Raw genomic sequence first — 19,667 nt, 5'->3', positions numbered from 1 at the left:
TAACCATATGGAGTTGGAACGAAAGATTAATGACCATGAAGACCTAGAGTCATGGCTGTGACTCCTCAAAGCCTGTCCACCATCTACAATGCACAATTCAGAGTGTGATGGTATACATTCCACTTTCCTAATTGTGTGCAACTTCAAAAGACGTTCATGAAGCTTGACAACATCAGATCAAAGCAGCCTGTTTGATTGGCATCACATCTACCAACTTTGACATTCACTTCCCACTCTATTGATGCACAGTGGCAGCAGTTTGTACCATCTAAAAATACACTGCAGCAAATTACCAAGGCCTCTTCAAACAACATGTTCCAAACCTGTTGCTCTACCAAGGACAAGGGCAGCAGATACAAGATAACCCCACCACCTACAACTTCCACTCCAAACAACTGACTTGAAACTACATCCCATTTCCTTACTTTAGCTGGGGCAAAATAATGGAATTCCCTTCCCAGCAGTCCTGTGGGTGTCCCCAACCACCAGCACCGCAGTGGTTCACAAACAGGGCACCTTGTATACTTTTCAATCATAATTCATGATGAGCAATGAAACCTTTCCTTTTTGGCAAAGCGCACATCCTGATAAAGAATTTAAAACAAATGTACTTTGAAGAGGCCACACTGTACAAATGCTCATGTATATCCATACAATTTGTCACTGGTATGTCTGAATCTGGAACTGCCCTCAAGGAAATGGCATGCTGTGTCTAGAGTGATCTTCTAGAGACCCCAGTCATCAAATTTGCGAACTTTTTCTATTGTGATGGCAACAATCCTGAAGAACATTTCACATTATTGATGTGTGTCTCTGTGCTATGTGCTTTGTTATGCAAATATGCCATGTTTCATACATCCTTCATACATCAGACATCACCTTCTGCTATTCACCAGGTTTAACAGGACCTTTTTTCACCAGAATTGCTAACTTCCAAGCTGAATATCCCTCTTTCATCACTTTTGTTTCCACCCGTTCAAAGGCTTTTCATTTTTAAGTTTACCATTGTTTGATATCAAATGTTAACTCCCAGTTACTACCATTGCCTGTGATAGTTTATACAGAGGAACCTCGATTATCCGGCATTCGATTAACAGAATTTCAGATAATCCGAACAAGATTGCAAGGTCCTGATGCATGGCAAACTATGTTATCCGGCATCGATTATTTGGCATTCGATTAACTGAACAAAATACTCCCTGCCCATTTGAGCTCCTTGTATCATCCAAAGAAAACATGATCATTCTCTGTAATGTCCTAGAAGCCCTCATGACTGCTGCCTGTCTTTATCCTCAAACATATCATCAAATCAAGTCAATCAATATTTTTATGCCCTTAATCTAGCATCAATGCGACAACTAGCTGCCACGCTTCTGTTGGTCTCTAGACCATCAGGTGCAATTAATGTCCCAGTTTTTGAGTGACCCTCCAGATGTGATTTGCATCTCATCTGCTTGTGATGTTATTAAGCACGAATGACGATTAATTTCAGTGTTGGACAATGTGTCAGCTGCTTATATCATTGTCAGTGTACAACAAGGCACCTTATTGGATGCTGTTCCCCAGTTGTGCTTCAGGTTTTGTCCAGTAGATAAACTAAGCTGCCATATGGACTGATATCACATCTAAACTTCAGCTGTTAATAGTCTAACTCACATTAAATTCCATCATCCCTGAGCTTGCTAAGTGGCCAATCAAATCATTTTGATTTCAATATTCTTTTCATCCTTTTCAAGTGAATTCATCACCTTATACCTCTCTTAACTCCACTATCCACTGTGATTTCTGCACTCCTCTTAGGTGATGATTTTAATTGCATCATTAATTGTTTCAGAGCTGAGCCCCTAAGGTCTGGTATTCCCTCACAACTTTTCAGCCTCTGTCGCTCTCAGGTCCTTCAAAACAGCCCTTCAAATGTTTATTTTTGATTCTGCTTTTAGTCATCAGTGCTGATATATCTTTGTGTCTTAATGTAGGTTTTCTTTTGAATAGTGTTCCTATGAACCACCTTTACTCTTTATTACTTTATTAAAAAGACAATATGTCACATTAAACCGTTATAAGTTATTATGATGATTGTATTTCTCAGATTGCTTTTGTGATAGCCTCACATGTTTTCCTACATTCCTTCATCCCGCTTATCCCTTTTTTATATAAGCTCTGTACTTTTTAAATTCGGCTTGTTTGTTCACCTAGTAGCTATCGGTGGAACCTTACTCTGTGCAAATGTGTTGCTGCATTTCCTTACTTGGTAACTAACGGCATTCACAGCATTTCAGATTTCAAAATGCTTTGGATCTCAAGGCCATGAAATGCACTAATGCAAATAACCTGAATTAACTTCAGTTTGTAATTAAGCCACAGAAAAATCCATGAAGTACTCAAATTCATCAGTTTTCAGAAAGTTCAGCGGATGTGAAAAACATTAGACCAGATGCTTTTGAAGTATCAACTGAACTCTTGAAAAATGCAAAAAAAAAAACTCGAAGTGGCCCAACTAATTGACATATTTTCTTGTATTATGTTAAATGCCCTGCTTCTGTATGTTCAGCTAAACTGTGTCTGCACCTTACCATGTGGCAGGTTTGCTGCCACCAATTAATGGACATGCTTGGTCCAGTGTGGTAGAGGAAAGCCATTTATTAGTCTAGCTAAAAGAGACTCATGTATTTAACAAGTACTTTATTACATGTTAGCAATAGATATTGTTATAGAAACAATGAGAAGGCCTGGATTTTAGGCCTTACTCTTCCAAGATCTTTGGCTACACTGCACACAGTTCATTATTTCATCGTCATAGTAAGTGATGCTTACCCACTTCAGACACATATATAGCACCTGCCACCTATGCCACCTTTCCAGCATGGTCAGTTTTGTTAATGAGATTCCTCCTGGCCTTATTTTTATCTTTTTTCAATTCACAGATTTCAGTTTGGATCAAATTAGCCCCTCAAGGTAAATTTGGGATCCTTTAAACTCACAGTGTGGAACAGGCCCTTTGGCCCTCCGAAGAGTATCCCACTCAAACCCATTCCCCATTACTCTACATTAACCTCTAACCTACACATCCCTGAACACCATGGGCAATTTAGCAAGGCCAATTTACTGAATCTTCACATCTTTGGATTGTGTGAGGAAACTGGAGCATCCAGAGTAAACCCATGCAGACACAGGGAGAACATGCAGACTCCACACAGACAGTCACCAGAGGCTGGAATCGAATCTGGGTCCCTGATACCGTGAGGCTGCACCGTTAACCACTGAGCCACTTGGATTAAAAATTCTCTTCTGGTGTTAAACTTCTTCTGCTCTGATGTGTAATGGAGATTAGCTTGTTAGTTTGACATAACATTTTGAACAAACAGAAACAATTCTTTTTTTTTCATTTTCCTTTTAGGTGTCATTTTCCTCGCTTGTTTTAACTATTGTCATATTGGTAATAGTTATAGTCAAAACTGCAACATTTGGACCACACATGTAAGTGTTCTCACTTTAACAGTGATTCATGGATTTCTTAAATAAATGTGACAACACAGCAGTGAAAAATATATTGTTGAAGACTTAAGTGTGTTTGGGTTTAATCTTGATTTTATTGAATTCTACTTCTGCTTTGTTTATATTGAACAGTTGCAAATTTTAAATTTGCGCTAAACATTCTCTCAAATTGGCATTGTTAGTATCTTCTGTAACTGGATGCCAGTCTCTTTTGATCAAGTAATAAAAACAGAAAGTGCTGGAGAAGCTCAGCAGGTCTGGTAGCATCTGTGGAGAGGGAAACAGGGTAAACATTTCAAGTCCAATGTGACTGTCCTTCTTGACTTCAAGATCTCCAGTATTTTAGTATGTTGCTTATATTCTTATGATTAAATCTTTACCATTTTACAGCCAGATGCTATTTCTTTAATAGCATGAGACCCATTTTAACAATTAATACATTTAGTGTTTGAACTGGATATTGTAATTTCCAATGTGTCAGAAGATGGCCTATTTCACAAATCCAATCAACAGGGTAGAATTATTTTGTTAACAGTAAAAGAAATAACAAAATAATGATTCCCTATGAAAGACTTGTTTTAAAATGATTTTTTTAGCATTGAAGATAACCAAGAAAGTTACATACTTCCTGTTAGTGTTATTTCTCTGACCAGTGATTGCTTTGAACCTGATTGATGCTATACAACATCAAGGGGATTATTGTCTCTCACTATGTCTTCATTTACCAGCACTTCCATACTGACTTAAATTGTGCCTGTATGCTATTTGTCTGTTTCTGGTTTTGTTCTGCAGGAATCCAGTTTCTTGATCTTAACATTTTAATGAGCTCTTCTTATCTATAAATGGGTCGGTTGTCCTGACAATTAAATTGGCCGCAGAGATCCTCAGTGGAAGTCGCCTGCAGTAATCCCAGCTGTCATTTAAACATAACAGAGTGGATGCTTAAGGAATGTCCGCATTAATTTCTACTGTCTCAACTTGAAGTGCTCTTTGGGAGGCAGTGTTTGAATAACTCATTAATCAAGATCTAATTCAAATCTTGCACATTGCTGCTTTATGAGGCTAATCCTTTGAGATTTAAATATAATTTAAGAATATAAATAAACAAATTTTCACTTGTAAAATGCATTTCACACCCTTAGATGGCACTAGCTGCCTCATAGTCATTTATGTATTTTCAACATACAATCACTTTTATAATGTTTGTAGATCTGATAAATAATTTATACACAGCAAGACCGCACATATAATAAGATGGGGAGTAACCAGTTAACCTTATTAGGTGGTGGATAAATACTGATCAAGACTTTTTTTATTTTCATAATGTAGAAAAATCATTACAATAATGGTTTTTGTATTTAAGGAGGAGATATCTGTCATGGTAGGCTCTTCCAGAAGATTAAGATGTATGGGATTGACAGTGACTTGGCTACAAGGATGCAGAACTGGCTTGCCCATGGAAGACAGAGGGTAAAAGTGGAAGGATGTTTTTCTGGCTGAAGTTCCATTACTAGAAGTATTGCTCTGGGATCTGTACTGGGACCTCTGCTGTTTGTGATATGTATAAATGACTCGGATGAAAATGTAGATGGATGGGTTAGTAAGTTTGCAGATGATACAAAATTGGGGGAGCTATGGATAGTGCAGAAGATTGTCAAAGAATACAATGGGATCAGTTCCAGATATGGGCAGAAAAATAGCAGGTGGAGTTTAATTTGGATAAGTGTGAGGTGTTGCACTTTGGGAGATCAAATGTTAAGGAAAAGTATACAGTTAATAGCAGGACCCTGAACAGTATTGATGTACAGAGGGATCTTGGGATTCAAGTCCATGGCTGTCTACAAATAGCCATGCAAGTAGATATGGTGGTAAAGAAGGCATATGGAATGCTGGCCTTTATTGGTCAGGGAACTGAGTACAAGAGTCAGCATGTCATATTGCAGCTTTATACAACTTTGGTTGGGCCACATTTAGAGTATTACATTCAATTCTGGTCACTACATTACAAGCAGGATGTGGAGGCTCTGAAGACAGTGCAGAAGTTTTACCAGGATGCTGCCTTGATCAGAGGGTATGAGCCATGGGGAGAGGCTAGAAAAGCTTGGGTTGTTTTCTCAGAAGCAGTGGAGGCTAATAGACGTCTACAAAATTATGTGATATGTAGATAGGGTTGACGGTCAGATTCTTCTACCCAGCGTTGAAATGTCTAATACAAGGGGAAATGCATTTAAGATGAGAGGGGCAAAGTTCAAAGGAGATGTGAGGGGCAAGTTTTTTACACAGAGAGTGATACGAGCTGGGAATGCACTGCCAGGGGTGGTGGAGGAAAATACATTTGGGGCTGTTAAGGGACTTCTAGATAAACGCCTGATTATACAAGGAATCAAGGGACATTGACCAAGGGCAGGCAGAAGGGATTAGTTTAATTTGGCATCATGTTCTACACAACATTGTGGGCTGAAGGGCCCGTTCTATGCTGTACAGTTCTATGTTATGAATACTAAACTTTATATGATGGTTATGTTTTCAACTGTCTCCTTTAATTCAAATTAAATGAACTGGTTTGGAAAGGGGGTAGAACCTTCTCCTAAATCTGCCTGCAGACAAACCTATATGACCTGCTTGTTATAGAGACAACAACATAAATTGGAACATACTCAAACTCACATCAAAATGTGAAATCTTGACACAAAGAAGAAACTGTTATGACTCATAGACCCATAGAGTGTCAGGTATAGTCATATGAGAAATTGAATGAGAAATGAAAAGTAAGTGCAGCCACATCAGGCACAAGAAAAAGGACTGCTTTTTGGTTAGTCACTAAGTGGAGTGCTGGTGAGAATAAGACCACTTTTGAAGAAAGGATTTTGGAGAGTAAAAACTATACAAATTCCAGAGGATACTTTGCTATTGGAAATCCATTACATTATGCTTAGAGGATTGAAGAGGATTTAATCTATGAGCATATGAATTAGGAGCTAGAGTAACACACTCATTCCTGATGAAGGGCTTTTGCCCGAAACGTCGATTTTTCCTGCTCCTCGGATGCTGCATGACCTGCTGTGCTTTTCCAGCACCACTCTGATCTAAACTCATTTCTTCAAGCCTGCTCTGTGACTCAGTAAGATCAAGGCTGGTCTGATTGCTCCTCATTCTCACTTATCCCCAATAACCTTTCACTCCCATACTTATCAAGAATCTTTCTAACTCTGGTTTAAACAAAATTCAAGGACCCTGCTTCTACCACTTTTTGAACAAAAGAACTCCAATGACTCATGACCTTTTATGAGAATAAAGATTCTTATCTCTATCATATTTGGATGATTAGTCATTTTTAAATGTAACTTTTAGTTCTAGACTCTCCCACAAGCAGAAACACTTTCCACATCCACTCTGTGCAGACCTGTCAGGACTTCATTTGCTCCAATTAAGTCAGCTCTTACTCTTCTAAACTCAATTGAATACAAAGCTAGCTTGTTCAAACTTTCTGCATAAGACCACCTACTGATTCCATGTATTAGTCTAGTAAAATAGTAAAAGGACAATGGAAGTTTCATTCTAGTACTGCAGACAGAGAAGAAAATCCTGCTTAAGCCAGAAGAAGCTTAAGTTTTTTTGAGAGTACCAGACATTTGATTGATGTGTTGTGGGGATTTTGGATATGTAAAGGGGGAACATTCAACAGGCCTGGCAAGTTCTGTCTAGAGAAGAACAGAATTAGTATTTTGAGTCCAATATAACTCTTATCTGAAGAGTCATATTGGACTCAAAACTTTAACTTTGTTTTTCTCTCCACAGTCGCTCTTCAGTTTCTCAATCACCTTCTGTTTGTATTTCAGATTATCAGTATCTGAAATACTTTGTATTTATGTCTTTCTTGTAGTTTTCTGTATTGGTTGCCTGTTAAATAATGTTTAGTTTTTAAAAGCAAAGTTCTACAATTGAGTTCTGAAGAAGAGTCTTTGGACTCGAAGCATTTACTCAGTTTCTCTCTCCACAGATACTGCCAGGCCAGCTGAATTTCTCCAGCATTTTCTGTTTTCATTTCAATGTTTAGTCTACATTGATTGGTGCACATTTGTTAAAACATAGTATCATCTTAGGGGATCTTTTGAGTTGGTAACTGGAAAAATCATATGTTTTAAAAAGGTTATGAGTCTCTACAGGATCATAGCATCATATTTTTGGTCATAGCAGTTCTGTCTATTTTACAAGGAGACAAAACTTTTGTTTTTGGAATTAAAGATGCAACAGATAAATGACATTTTGCTGATCATTGAATGATTTCAGATGATGCATACAGCTAAAATAACACTTCAAATATTTTTGATTTTTTTACCTGATTGAACAAGTAGAACTGAATTCTGTTTTGTTATAAAGCAGCAATTTTATTACTGATGTAAAATCTGCTACCTCATAATTTCATTTGTTTCCATTAGTTAATTCAGCAAATTAAATAACAAAGCTTTTTTCAATGATTGAAGGCTGTTAGCTGTGATTGCAAGAACCTTATTCCATTAGCAGAAAAGTCTAACCCACAATTGGTGAGTGAAGGTAAGCATTATTGAAAGTGGTGCAGTTTGGCAACCATTCTTTAGTTGGTAAGTGCAGAGAGCCAGAAGAACTTTGTATTAATTTCATTGTGATTTAAATCATCATGTAGTTCATTAACTAAAATGTTCTCCACATGCTCTCTTTTTGAAAGTAGTACCACTTATTCCGCAAGGACCATTAGCTTTTTTTTAATTATATAAAAATTTACTATCACACCAGGGGTTTGTCAAAGAGTAAAGTTTTGGTGTGTGAGTGATTACAACACAAACTGATTATTAGTATAACTGCTTTTTGCTTCTTATGCCTGTCAAGGTTGTCATTTTAAAGGGATGAAAAACTTAGACTAAAGTATGAGCTAAGTCAGCCGGCAGCTTTTTTGTTATTGAAGGTTTCCTCCCATGTGAAATTTGTTAGCACAATGTTCTTCCTTTATTTTCATATCCACTACTTAATACTGCAATTAAGGGTTACTTTGAATGCAATAAATTTTCCACCAGTTCTCACTATTCCATAATTTTCCAGTCCTACAGTCGTGCCAGCTAGTGCAGATTGAGGGCACCATGCCAACTGACAGGCTGCTGCACTGATATACTAGTCTGGTGGACCAACTCTTTATCATCGCACTTGGAGCTGCAATAATTGCAGCCAAGACAGAAATAGACCTTTTACTCCTCAGAGGACTTGTAGCTAGTTTAATGGCTTTTGGTGGAATTCTTTCTGTCCACAAGCAGGTTATTGCTGATTTTAGGAGAAGACAGGGAAAATAGTTCCATCATCACTTCTTTCCCAGACAAAGGGTGATATGCCTATTGATTCCAATCAGCCTTTGTTGACATTTGCAATTTACCCAGTCTAGTTCTGATGTACAAGCCTTCATAATATATTGAAGGATAATAGGATGGATTCCAATTTGTCTTATGCACATTAAGATTCAGTGTCCCCCGTCATCCAAGGTGAAACAGAGGGAAACGTAAAGCTCATTTGTTGCTCATGCATCCTTAAACCAATGGGTGTGAATTCACCAGAAAGCAGTGAATATCCATATTTAATGGGGTATTTACTTAGATTCAAGGTTGTCAAAATCTTAATAGTCACATGAGTTACCTTCAGCATTTTAATAGTCTTTTGTCAGATTTTCAAAGGTAATGACTTAAAGTTCATAGCAAACTGAAATATACCACATGGAAAAATGTTTATATTATTAATAAACTCCAAAATAAATATTGACATTCTTGGCACCAAAATTTAAAATATGGCCAAAAGCAACATGGATTACAACTTGCAATCATTTCAGTATTTGCAATCATCTCAAAACATCTTACTTTCAAAAAGTTGTATCTGTAGTATATCCTATCATGTCATGTACCACAGTTCATTCTACTGTCATTCTCATCACTTTTTCTCCACTGGTCAACTATATAAATCTCCACTTGTGGTGCGACCATACCTACTTATCCAGAAACAGAAATTTATATCCAAAGGAAGATAGACCTGCAAACCTAACCATATTGGTTCCCTTGTTTCTCTTACTGTTATATTTCTGTATGTAATTTCCAGATGTCATGTAAACTTACATATATTTTGAATGTACTAATTAACTTCCTCAGCTTCCCTTCAAATGAATCATGACTTCCTTTAGCTAAACATAAACAGTTTAGCTACATGTTTACGGCCAAAACACCACTTCTGCACATAATATTGTGTGTACAGTTCATTGCCCTACAATTCATCATGGTTCGCATGTCTTAGATTAACCTACCTTTTGTCTCTTTCCGCTCCCAAATCAATGCCTGAATGGGTTTGGTATAAACCAAAGTTACATCATGGCTCTGATGAATGTGGAAACTGGCGGAATTGTGGAAATAAATAGTGATGTTTTGAAAAGAGTTTATATTACAGAAGAGGAGATGCTGGATGTTTTAAAACATATAAAGATAGATAAATCCCTGGGACCTGATCAGATGTTTCTCAAAACTTGTGGGAAGCTAGGGAAAGATTGATGGGTCCCTTGCTCAGATATTTGTATCATTGACAGCCACAGGGGAGGTACTGGAAGATTGGTGATTGGCTAATGTGGTGCCATGGTTTAAGAAAGGCTGTAAGGAAAAGCCAGGGAACTATAGAGCGGTGAGCCTTATGTCAGCAGTGGGAAAGCTGTTGGGAGAGAATTCTGAAGGACAGGTTTTACAAGTGTTTGGAAAGGCAAGGACTAATTGGGGATAGTCATCATGGCTTTGTGTGTGAGAAATCATGTGTCACTAATTTAATTGAGTTGTTTTGAAGAGGTGACAAAGAATGATGAAGGCAGAGCAGTAAACTTTGTCTACATGGACTTCAGCAAAGCGTTTGACAAGGTTCCGCTCAGTAGAATGATTAGTAAGGTTAGATTACATGGGATCTGGGGGTGCTAGCCAATTGGATACAAAATTGGCTTGAAGGTAGGAGACAGAGGGTTGCTTTTCAGACTGGAGGCCTATGACAAGTGGTGTGCCATAAGAATCAGTTCTGGATCCACTGCTTTTTGTCATACATATATGATTTGGATGGGAATATAAGAGGTATGGTTAGAAAGTTTGCAGCCGACAGCAAAATATGGACAGTGAAGAAGATTATCCAAGAGTACAACAGAACCTTAATCAGATGGGCCAATGGGCTGAGGAGAGGCAGATGGAATTTAATTTAGATAAATGTGAGGTATTGAATTTTGATAAGGCAAACCAGGGCAGGACTTATACACGTAATGGTGGGGCCCTGGGTAGTGTTGCTGAACAAAGACACCTAGGTGCAGGTGCATAATTCCTTGAAAGTGGAGTCGTAGATAGACAGAGTGGTGAAGAAGGCTTGCCTTCATTGATCAGAACATTGATGTCATGTTGTGGCTGTGCAGGTAACATTGGTGAGGCCACTTTTAGAATACTCCATATAATTCTGGTCACCCTTCTATAAGAAAGATGTTGTTCAACTTGAGAACAAAGATGTATGGAGTCATAGAGTCATGCAGTGTGGAAACAGAACCTTCAGTCTAACCAGTCTATGCCGAGCATAATCCCAGCTGAGCTGATCCCACTTTCCTGCGCTTGGCCCATGTCCCTCAGAACATTTCTTGTTCATGTACTTATCCAGGTGTCTTTTGGATGTTGTAGCTATGCACAAAACACTCTGTGTCAGGAATGGAGAGTTTGGGCTAAAGGGAGAAGCTGAATAGGCTAGGGCTATTTTACCTGGAATGTCAGAGGCTGAGGGGTGACCTTATAGAGGTTTGAAAATCATGAGGGGCATGAACAGGGTAAATAGCCAACGTCATTTTCCTCGGGGGGAGATTCCAAAACTAGAGGGGAAAGATTTAAAAAGGACCTGAGGGATAACTTTTTCACACAGAGGGTGGGGCATGTATGGAACAGGCTGCCGAGAGAAGTTATGGAGGCAGGTTCAATTGTGGCACTTGAAGGGCATCTGGGTGGGTGTATGAGTGGGAGAGGTTTGGAGGGATACGGGTCAGGTGCTGGCAATGGGAGTAGCTCAGAGTGGGATGTCTAGTCAGAGTGGATGAGTTGGACTGAATGGTCTGTTTTAGTGCTGCATATCTCTATGTCTCTATAAATGCATGTGGATTACCACTCCCCCTTCATTCCAAGCAGCTTGTCCAGCATTTAATCTTGGATAATCTAAACTTTTCTCATGCTAACATTGGAAAAGCAGAAACTATCATTTTCAGCTCCTACTGTTCATTCTCTACCCTTGCTTTCAGTTACAGCTTTCAACTTGGCGAACCAGACTCTGCCTTGATGTTCTGTTTGACTTCAAGTTAAGATTTTGACTCATATCTAATATTTCTACTTTTTTTTCATTCACTTGTGGGCATTGCTGGTTGGCCAGCATTTATTGCCTGTCCCTAGTGCCCTTGAATTGAATGGCTAGTGAGGGCATTTCATAGTTGAAAGTTATCCCATTGCTGTGGGTCTGGAGTCACATGTAGGCCAGACAGGTTTGGATGGTAGATTTCCATCTTTAGTGAGCCAGATGGGTTTTCCTGACAATCAGCAATAGTTTTGTGGTCATTCGTAGATTCTTAATTCCAGACATTTTTTTACTGAATTCAATAATGGGCGGCATGGTGGCACAGTGGTTAGCACTGCTGCCTCACAGCACCAGAGACCCGGATTCAATTTCCCGCCTCAGGCGACTGACTGTGTGGAGTTTGCATGTTCTCCCCGTGTCTGCGGGGGTTTCCTCTGGGTGCTCCGCTTTCCTCCCACAGTCCAAAGATGTGCAGGTCAGGTGAATTGGTCATGCTAAATTGTCCGTAGTGATAGGTAAGGGGTAAATGTAGGGGTATGGGTGGGTTATGCTTCGGCGGGTCGGTGTGGACTTGTTGGACCGAAAGCCTGTTTCCACACTGTAATGTAATCTAATGTAATCTAATCTAAATTCTACCATCTACCATGGTGGGATTTGAACCCAGGTCATCAGAACATTAGCTATGTTTCTGGAATAATAATCTAGCAATAATACCACCACCCCATTGCCTTAGCTGCCCCTGCTCCCTGTAACTGAAGTGCTTACCCATGTTCCTTGTTTCCAGATTTAGCTATTCCAATTCATTTCTGGTCATCTCATATATTTCAGCTCTTCCAAAACTCTGCCTATATTCTGTCACACTTGCCCCAGTGCCTTAATATTTCTGAAGAATTAAACATTTGTATTTGTGCTCTTAAATTACTTTTAAGGCCTGGCATTTTTCTATTTCTAATCACCTCTGGCTCTCTAAAACCCCAGCGCATACTTCCTCCAACTCTGGCAGGTGAAGTTTAATTTAGATAAATGCAAGGTATTGCATTTTGGTGGGTCAAACCAGGGCAGGACTTACACAGTCAATGGTAGGGCCATCATTAGACAACAAAGAGATCTAGGGGTACAGATTTATAGATCATAGGGTGGGGAAGAAGGCTTTTGGCATGCTTTCATCTGTCACACCTTTGAATGTAGAAGGTGGTATGTCTTGTTGCAACTATACAAGTTGTTGATGAGGTCACATTTGGAGTACTGCATGCAGTTCTGGATGCTCTACTGTAAAAAAGGACATTATTAAACTAGAAAGCACACAGGAAAGGTTTACCAGGATGCTACCTGGACAGAAAGATTTGAATTATAAAGAGAGATTGGACAGGCTGGAACATTTTTTCCCTGGAGTATAGGAGATTGAGGGTTAAACTTAGAAGTTTATAAAATCATGTCTAAAACTAGAGGGCATAGGTTTAAGATAAGAGGGGAGAGATGCAAAAGTGTCCAGAGGGGCAATTTTTTCATACAGTAGAATGTCTGGAACAGAGGTAGGCTGCCAGAGGTAGTGGTGGAAGTGAGTACTATTTTGTAATTTAAGAAACATTTAGACAGGTACATGGATGGGATAGGTAGGGAGGGATATGGAGCAAACACAGGCAAATGGGACTAGTTTAATTGTGAAAACTGGGCGGCATGGGCAGGTTGGATGAAAGAGCTTGTTCCAAGCTGCAGACCTCTATGATTCTATTAGGTACATACAGCCAGACAGATACACAAATCAGACAGTGTTTACTGCTGCTCATACTACAATAAGTCCCAATGAAGATATCATCTCCCAGATTTCTGCTGCACCTGGGGATTTTGGGCATGGCTGGAAGAATCATAGTGAGAGCAGTGGGGATTGGGGTTATGAAGGAGGGATAAGGTGGGTTGCTGTAGGGAGTTCCACCTCAAAACTGCTGGATTGCTTGTCTGCCTCCACAGACTGTAAAATCACTGCAGGGGTAACAAAAATTCTTAAGTGTGCAAGTGCTTGATGTCTTACTCTCATACCTGTAATATGGTGGACAGGTCGAGGTGGAGGGGACACTGGGTGGTAAAGCAGAGACTGGACACTTGGCTCCTTTTAATATATGAACAGCAGCCAGTAAATTCACCCAGGTTTTTGTTGAACCACCATCCTTTCAATTCCACGGCTTGGTGAAAATTTCACCAGACTAGTAATCTTGAACCCAAAACTCACATTCTGGGAACATTGGTTCGAATAAATCATGCCAGATGATGAAATCTGTGTTTGAAGTTTTTTAAAAATTCTAGAATTAAAAGGAAGGTTAATGGTAGCCATATCAATTGTTATAAAAATCTCTCTGGTTCACTCGCCATTTAGGAAGAAAATCTGGTTTCTTATCTGCTCTTACCTAGGTGTGATTCCATTTCAGCAGGGCTAGAATACAAGAGCAAAGATGTACTGCAGAGGTTGTATATGGCTCTGGTCAGACTGCATTTGGAATATTGTGAGCAGTTTTGGGCTCCCTACCTAAGAAATGATGTGCTGGCATTGGAAGGAGTCCAAGGAGGTTTACAGGAATGAAGGGCTTGTCACATGAGGGGTGATTGAGGTCTCTGGGTCCATACTCAATGGAGTTTAGAAGGATGAAGAGGGTAACTAATTGAAACTTAGAAACACTGAGAGGTCTGGATAGAATGAATGTGGAGAAGAAGTTTCCTCTAGAAGGAGAGACAAGTCATGAAGATACAGCCTCAGAGTGAAAGGACGACCCTTTAGAACTGAGTTGAGAAGGAATTTCTTCAGCCAGAGGGTGGATAATCTGTGGAATTGATTGTTACAGAAGGCTGTGAAGGTCAAGTCATTGAGTGTGTTTAAGACTGAGGTAGATAGGTTCTTGATTGGTTAGGGGATCAAAGGTAATGGGGAGAAGGCAGGGGAATGGGGTTGAAAAACAAATCATCCAGGTTTGAATGGTAGAGCAGATTTAATGGGCCATTAGCCTAATTCTGGTCCTGTACCTTATGGTCTAAAGGTGGACAATTAAACAACTAACACAGGACTTTGAGGTTCCAGAACTGATGTTCTGATGAAGAGTCACTGGACTTGAAACATTAACTCTGTTTCCTTGTCACAGATACTGCCAGACCTGCAGAGTATTTCCAGCAACTGTGATTTATGTTTCAGATCTCCAGTCTACACAGTTTTGTTTTACTATTTTGACCTACTATTTTAATAACATTCTCCAAATGTGCTTTTCATCCAAGTCCTCTGCCTTTCTTCCTAATGTTCCTCTCCTGATTCAACATTCCATTCCTCCTGTTAGTGGCCTGCACAGTGCTTTCTGTAACTTAGAAGTATCATAAAAATGTAAGATGTTGTTGCATGAGTTTCTGAAAATCTTTGTCACGTTATCATAAGAGCAAATACATAGTTAACCTACACAGTTAACTGTCAGAGATGTCAGAAATTATCAGAGCTATTATTATCATTATCCAGGCTGCCAGAAATCAGATAAATTAAAACAAAGCAGGCAACATGTCTTTCCTTTTGTTTTACAGCTCATTCTGGCTTGCGGCTACTTGCCTGCATGGTACCTGAATGGTTATATTGGAAGTAAAGCCAAATAAAAAATACAATAAATTAGAGTGGTTTACTAAAATACCACTGCTTCACTTCTAAGCCCTGGGCAGTAAAAAATAATTTAAAATAGATGGGCAAGAAAACATTGTTTACAATGTTACTCATTGGCTGAGCAAAATTGGGGAAGCAAAACCTTCAGAGGAGGCCTAATTTAAACTATGCAAAGATGACTAAGAATTTAAAATATTATATGTCAGCTGTTCGATTGAGTGGGAGGACAGAGAATGTCACTCTTTTCAGATCTAAAAGCTTTGCAATTAGAAATGGCTCAGCAGTCTTTTCAATCTTTACATTTTCTGAACAGCGTTAATTATACAAAGCTGTTAGTCGTGAGTTTTGACATTTATACATTCAATTTTGTTTTCTGTGGTTTTGCTACAGATGACATCAGCTTAACTAACTGGTGGGTAGATGCTGGCCAACATAGATAGTCTTTGGTTTCTTTGAAAATTGTAAGTCATTTTGGAAAAATAAAATCTTAACAGAAATTTTAGCTAATGTGGTGTGCAGAGAAATAGTAACAACACATGCAAGAAGTTTTAAAGTATATTTTTATTCTTTTATTTTAAGGGTAATATGACAAATAAATCATTTTTGCTGCTTGACACACACTGCAGTACTTCCCTGTTTAAGTCTCTGGAATTAATATGTGGGAAATAGAGTTGCATCAGCTTGTAACTATGGTAACTGTGTCTAGCCAACAATTTTGTGTAATGTAGAATTTTAGTTTGAAGGTTTGTTGTAGGCAACATTTCTTCATAGTCCAGTTTTGAAGATGAGGTTAACATTTTGCCAGATCAGTAGTACAGCCAAGTTTATCCAGAAATCTTGTTTTGAAGATAAAATGGAAGTCCAGAGTTTAATGTTCGAATCTTGCCAGATTAGGGAAAACAGCTGAGTATATCTGGAAGAATTATTGTAAATATGTAATATGTTTGCCTTTTTGCTTCGTAATAATGTGCTTATTATGGCATACTGGTTAGTCTAGCTTCATAGAGATTTATCAGTTATTCGTACAATTGGTTTAGTGTACATTAAGGAATTATACAGATCTCTACATAGCCATGTCTTACTCTATAGAAGTGATAATCATTCTCCACTTGCACTCCCTATCCCCAAGTATCTGAGTCATCTCACTTATACTTTTTATGATTTGGATCATCACTTTGGATTATTTACTTTCATCTCTAATCTTGTCTTGGAGGCGAACTAGCAGGTGGTAGGGATTCCATGTATCTGCTGCCCCTACACTTCTCAATGGAAATGGTTGTGGGTTAGGAAGGTGATGTCTAAGGAGCGTTGGTAAATTTCTGTGGTGTGTCTTGTAAATGGTATATAATGCTGTGATTGAACAGTGATGGTGGATATAATTAATGTTTGTGGATGTGGTGCAGTCAAGAAGCCTTCAGGTTTCTGAGTGTTTTTTCTGGAACTGCACTGTCCAGTCAAGTCACACTCTTAACTTGTGCCTTATAAATGGTGGACAGGATTCCTGGAGTCAGAAGGTGAATTGCTCAATGTCCGGTTCATAGCCTCAGGCCTGCTCTTGTAGCCAGACTAGTTATATGGCTACTGAAAACAAAAATTACTAGAAATCACAGCAGGTGAGGTATCATCCATGGAGAGAGAGCAAGCTAACATTTTGAATCCCGATGACTCTTCATCAGGGCCGATGTGAAGTATGCAAGGGGCAGCATTTATACAGTAGTGGGGAGGGAGGCGTTTGTGGAGTGGTGGGGGAGAAAAGATGCCGGTGGTGCGAATTAGCAGGTTAAGTGATTGGAATGTGAGAATGGCAGAACAACAATGTGTCTAACTGCTAGATTGGAAAGAATAGATAGTTCCACTGGAGTAGGGAGAAGGGGAGTGGGGACATGGTGACAGAGAATACAACAAGTAAAGCTAAAAGAAAGGGAAGAAATGGGTTCACAATCTGAAATTGAACTCAATATTAAATCCAGAAGGTTGTAAAATGCCTAGTCTGAAGATGAGATGTTGTTCCTCCAATTTGCACCGTGATTTGCTGGAGCACTGTAGCATGCTGAGGACAGACAAGTGGGCGTGTGAGTAGGATGCTGTGTTAAAATAACCAGCTACGGGAAATTCAGGGTCATGCTTGCGCACGAACCAAATGTGTTCTGTAAAGCAGTCACCCCCCTGCCCTCAGCACTTGCTCCCTCACTATTGCATAAGTGCTGCCCCCTCACACTTCAGATCAGCTCTGATGAAGCATCATCCAAACTCTCCATGGATGCTACCTGACCTGCTTGTGATTTCCAGCATTCTTGTATTCAGTACAGATTCCAGCATCTGCAGTAATTCGCTCCTGTTTATGTGGTTAGTCCAGCTCAGTTTCTGGTTAGTGGTAACCCCCAGGTTATTAATGGAGGGGAGTAATACCAGCAGTGGTAATACCATGGAGCGTCAATGGTTGATGGCTAGATTCTCTCTTGCTCAAACAAAACCCATAAAAATGTTTCGCAACATTCGCCACCAAGAAAAATTCAGAAAGTGACACAGAGCATTTTAGACCTGACCAAAGGTGCTTAGAAACATAAAAAGTTGAAGCTCTCAGGCAGAGGTACAAACTATATTGTGAGGCAGTGTTCGATAGAAGCTGTCCCAAGTTCGTGTTGAGTACTGAGTACACCAGACATTGAGGATTTTTCTGATAAATACTTGTTCATGGGGCATGTAGCTATTGTTGGATAGGATAACATTTATTGCCCATCCTTGATCACTCTGGAGAAAGTGGACCTCAACTCTTTTATCCATGGTAGGATCAAGACTGGAATGAGGTCAGGAGCTGGTTGCTCTTGCAGACTCCAACCTAAATGTCAGTGTGCATATGTCACTTAATAGTACTGCTGATGACCCCTTCCACCTCTTTGCTGAGGATTAGAATCAAACTGACAAAGCTGCAATTGGCTAGGTTGGATTTACCCAACATTTTGTCAACAAGATATATCTGGTAATTTTCCACAGTGTCAGATAAATGCTCATGTTGTAACTCTTCAGGAACTATTTAGCTCTTTGTCTAGAGCAAATTCTTCCAGGGATGCAGAAATCACAAAGTAAACCAATAAAGCAAATAAGCATTGAAGTATTTAAAGAAGTACATGATCCTTTTCTAATACAGGAATTCACTTGGGAGATAAGTCAAATGCAGTGAAAGTCATGGTGAGATTTTGAAGCATACAAAAACCTATTTTACTACAGTGATGTGCAGGAAAAATATCTGTAACAGCAATGAAGGAAGGAAAACAACAGTTACAGCCACAAAGCACATGCAATGGCAAAGTGCAGAAGAATATCCATTGCTGCAGAGTAATTATCATGGAATCTCTCCAGTATGGAAGCAGGCTCTCCAGCCCATCAAGTCCTCACCAACACTCTGAACAGCATCCGTCCCAGACTCACCCCAGCCCCGTAACCCTCCCATGACAGATCCACCTAGCCTGGACATCCCTAGACACTATGGACAATTTAGCCTGGCTAATCCACCTAACCTGCACATCTTTGAACTGCGGGAGGAAACCGGAGCACCCAAAGGAAACCGATGGAAACAAGGGGAGAATGTGCATGTTACACACAAACAGTCACCTGGGGCCAGAATCGAAAGTGGGTCCCTTGTGTTGTTAGGCAACAGTGCTAACCCCTGAGCCACCGTACTGCCAATTTATCTTTTAAAAAAGATACATGTTCAAGTTAGTAAGTTATAGCATGAGATATAGTATTGTCAGGAAGATTTAGTTTCTGAAATGAGTTAAGTAAAACAACATTGGACATTCTGAAAAGGACAATTCTTCATACATAATTTAACTTCTCAACTGGAAAGTTTGAACAGAGGCTGAACTAAGAAATACTGGGCACAAGGGAGGATAGCAGATGATGCTCTTGCTCGCCAAGGGAGAAGTGAAAAATTCTACAGATTTGCAGAGAAAGTAAACATTTTTAACAATTATTTAAATCAGGTTAAAAAAAATTCTGTCAAAGGTAAGGTTTAATTAAGAACTGCAGCATCCACCTGTATCCATTGAGGTTTCATTAATGATCTCTACCAGATAGTGGGAAAATGAGATTATACTGACTTAAAATCAGAATTCATAAGAGACTATGTCACAAGCATTGCGAATGTATTATAGTCAAAAGAAAACTGAAGTGTAGAGAATACCAGCCATATGGG

The 19,667-nt window shown here is 39.3% G+C and overlaps 1 protein-coding gene across 1 annotated transcript in view; it reads left to right on the top strand.

Moving 5' to 3' along the window:
* The window catches only part of slc38a11 (solute carrier family 38 member 11), an 85,835-nt gene that overhangs the window by 30,276 nt on the left and 35,892 nt on the right, over positions 1-19,667 (top strand). The window contains exon 7 of the mRNA XM_043694501.1: positions 3,398-3,477. Coding sequence (XP_043550436.1) covers positions 3,398-3,477 — 80 coding nt within the window. The remainder of the gene's footprint in view (positions 1-3,397; positions 3,478-19,667) is intronic.

This window comes from Chiloscyllium plagiosum, chromosome 7 (genome assembly GCF_004010195.1).
Source record: "Chiloscyllium plagiosum isolate BGI_BamShark_2017 chromosome 7, ASM401019v2, whole genome shotgun sequence".
In the NCBI taxonomy this organism is placed as follows: Eukaryota; Metazoa; Chordata; class Chondrichthyes; order Orectolobiformes; family Hemiscylliidae; genus Chiloscyllium; species Chiloscyllium plagiosum.
Note: the sequence above shows the minus strand (reverse complement) of the source record. Positions and strands in the feature narration are given on the sequence as shown.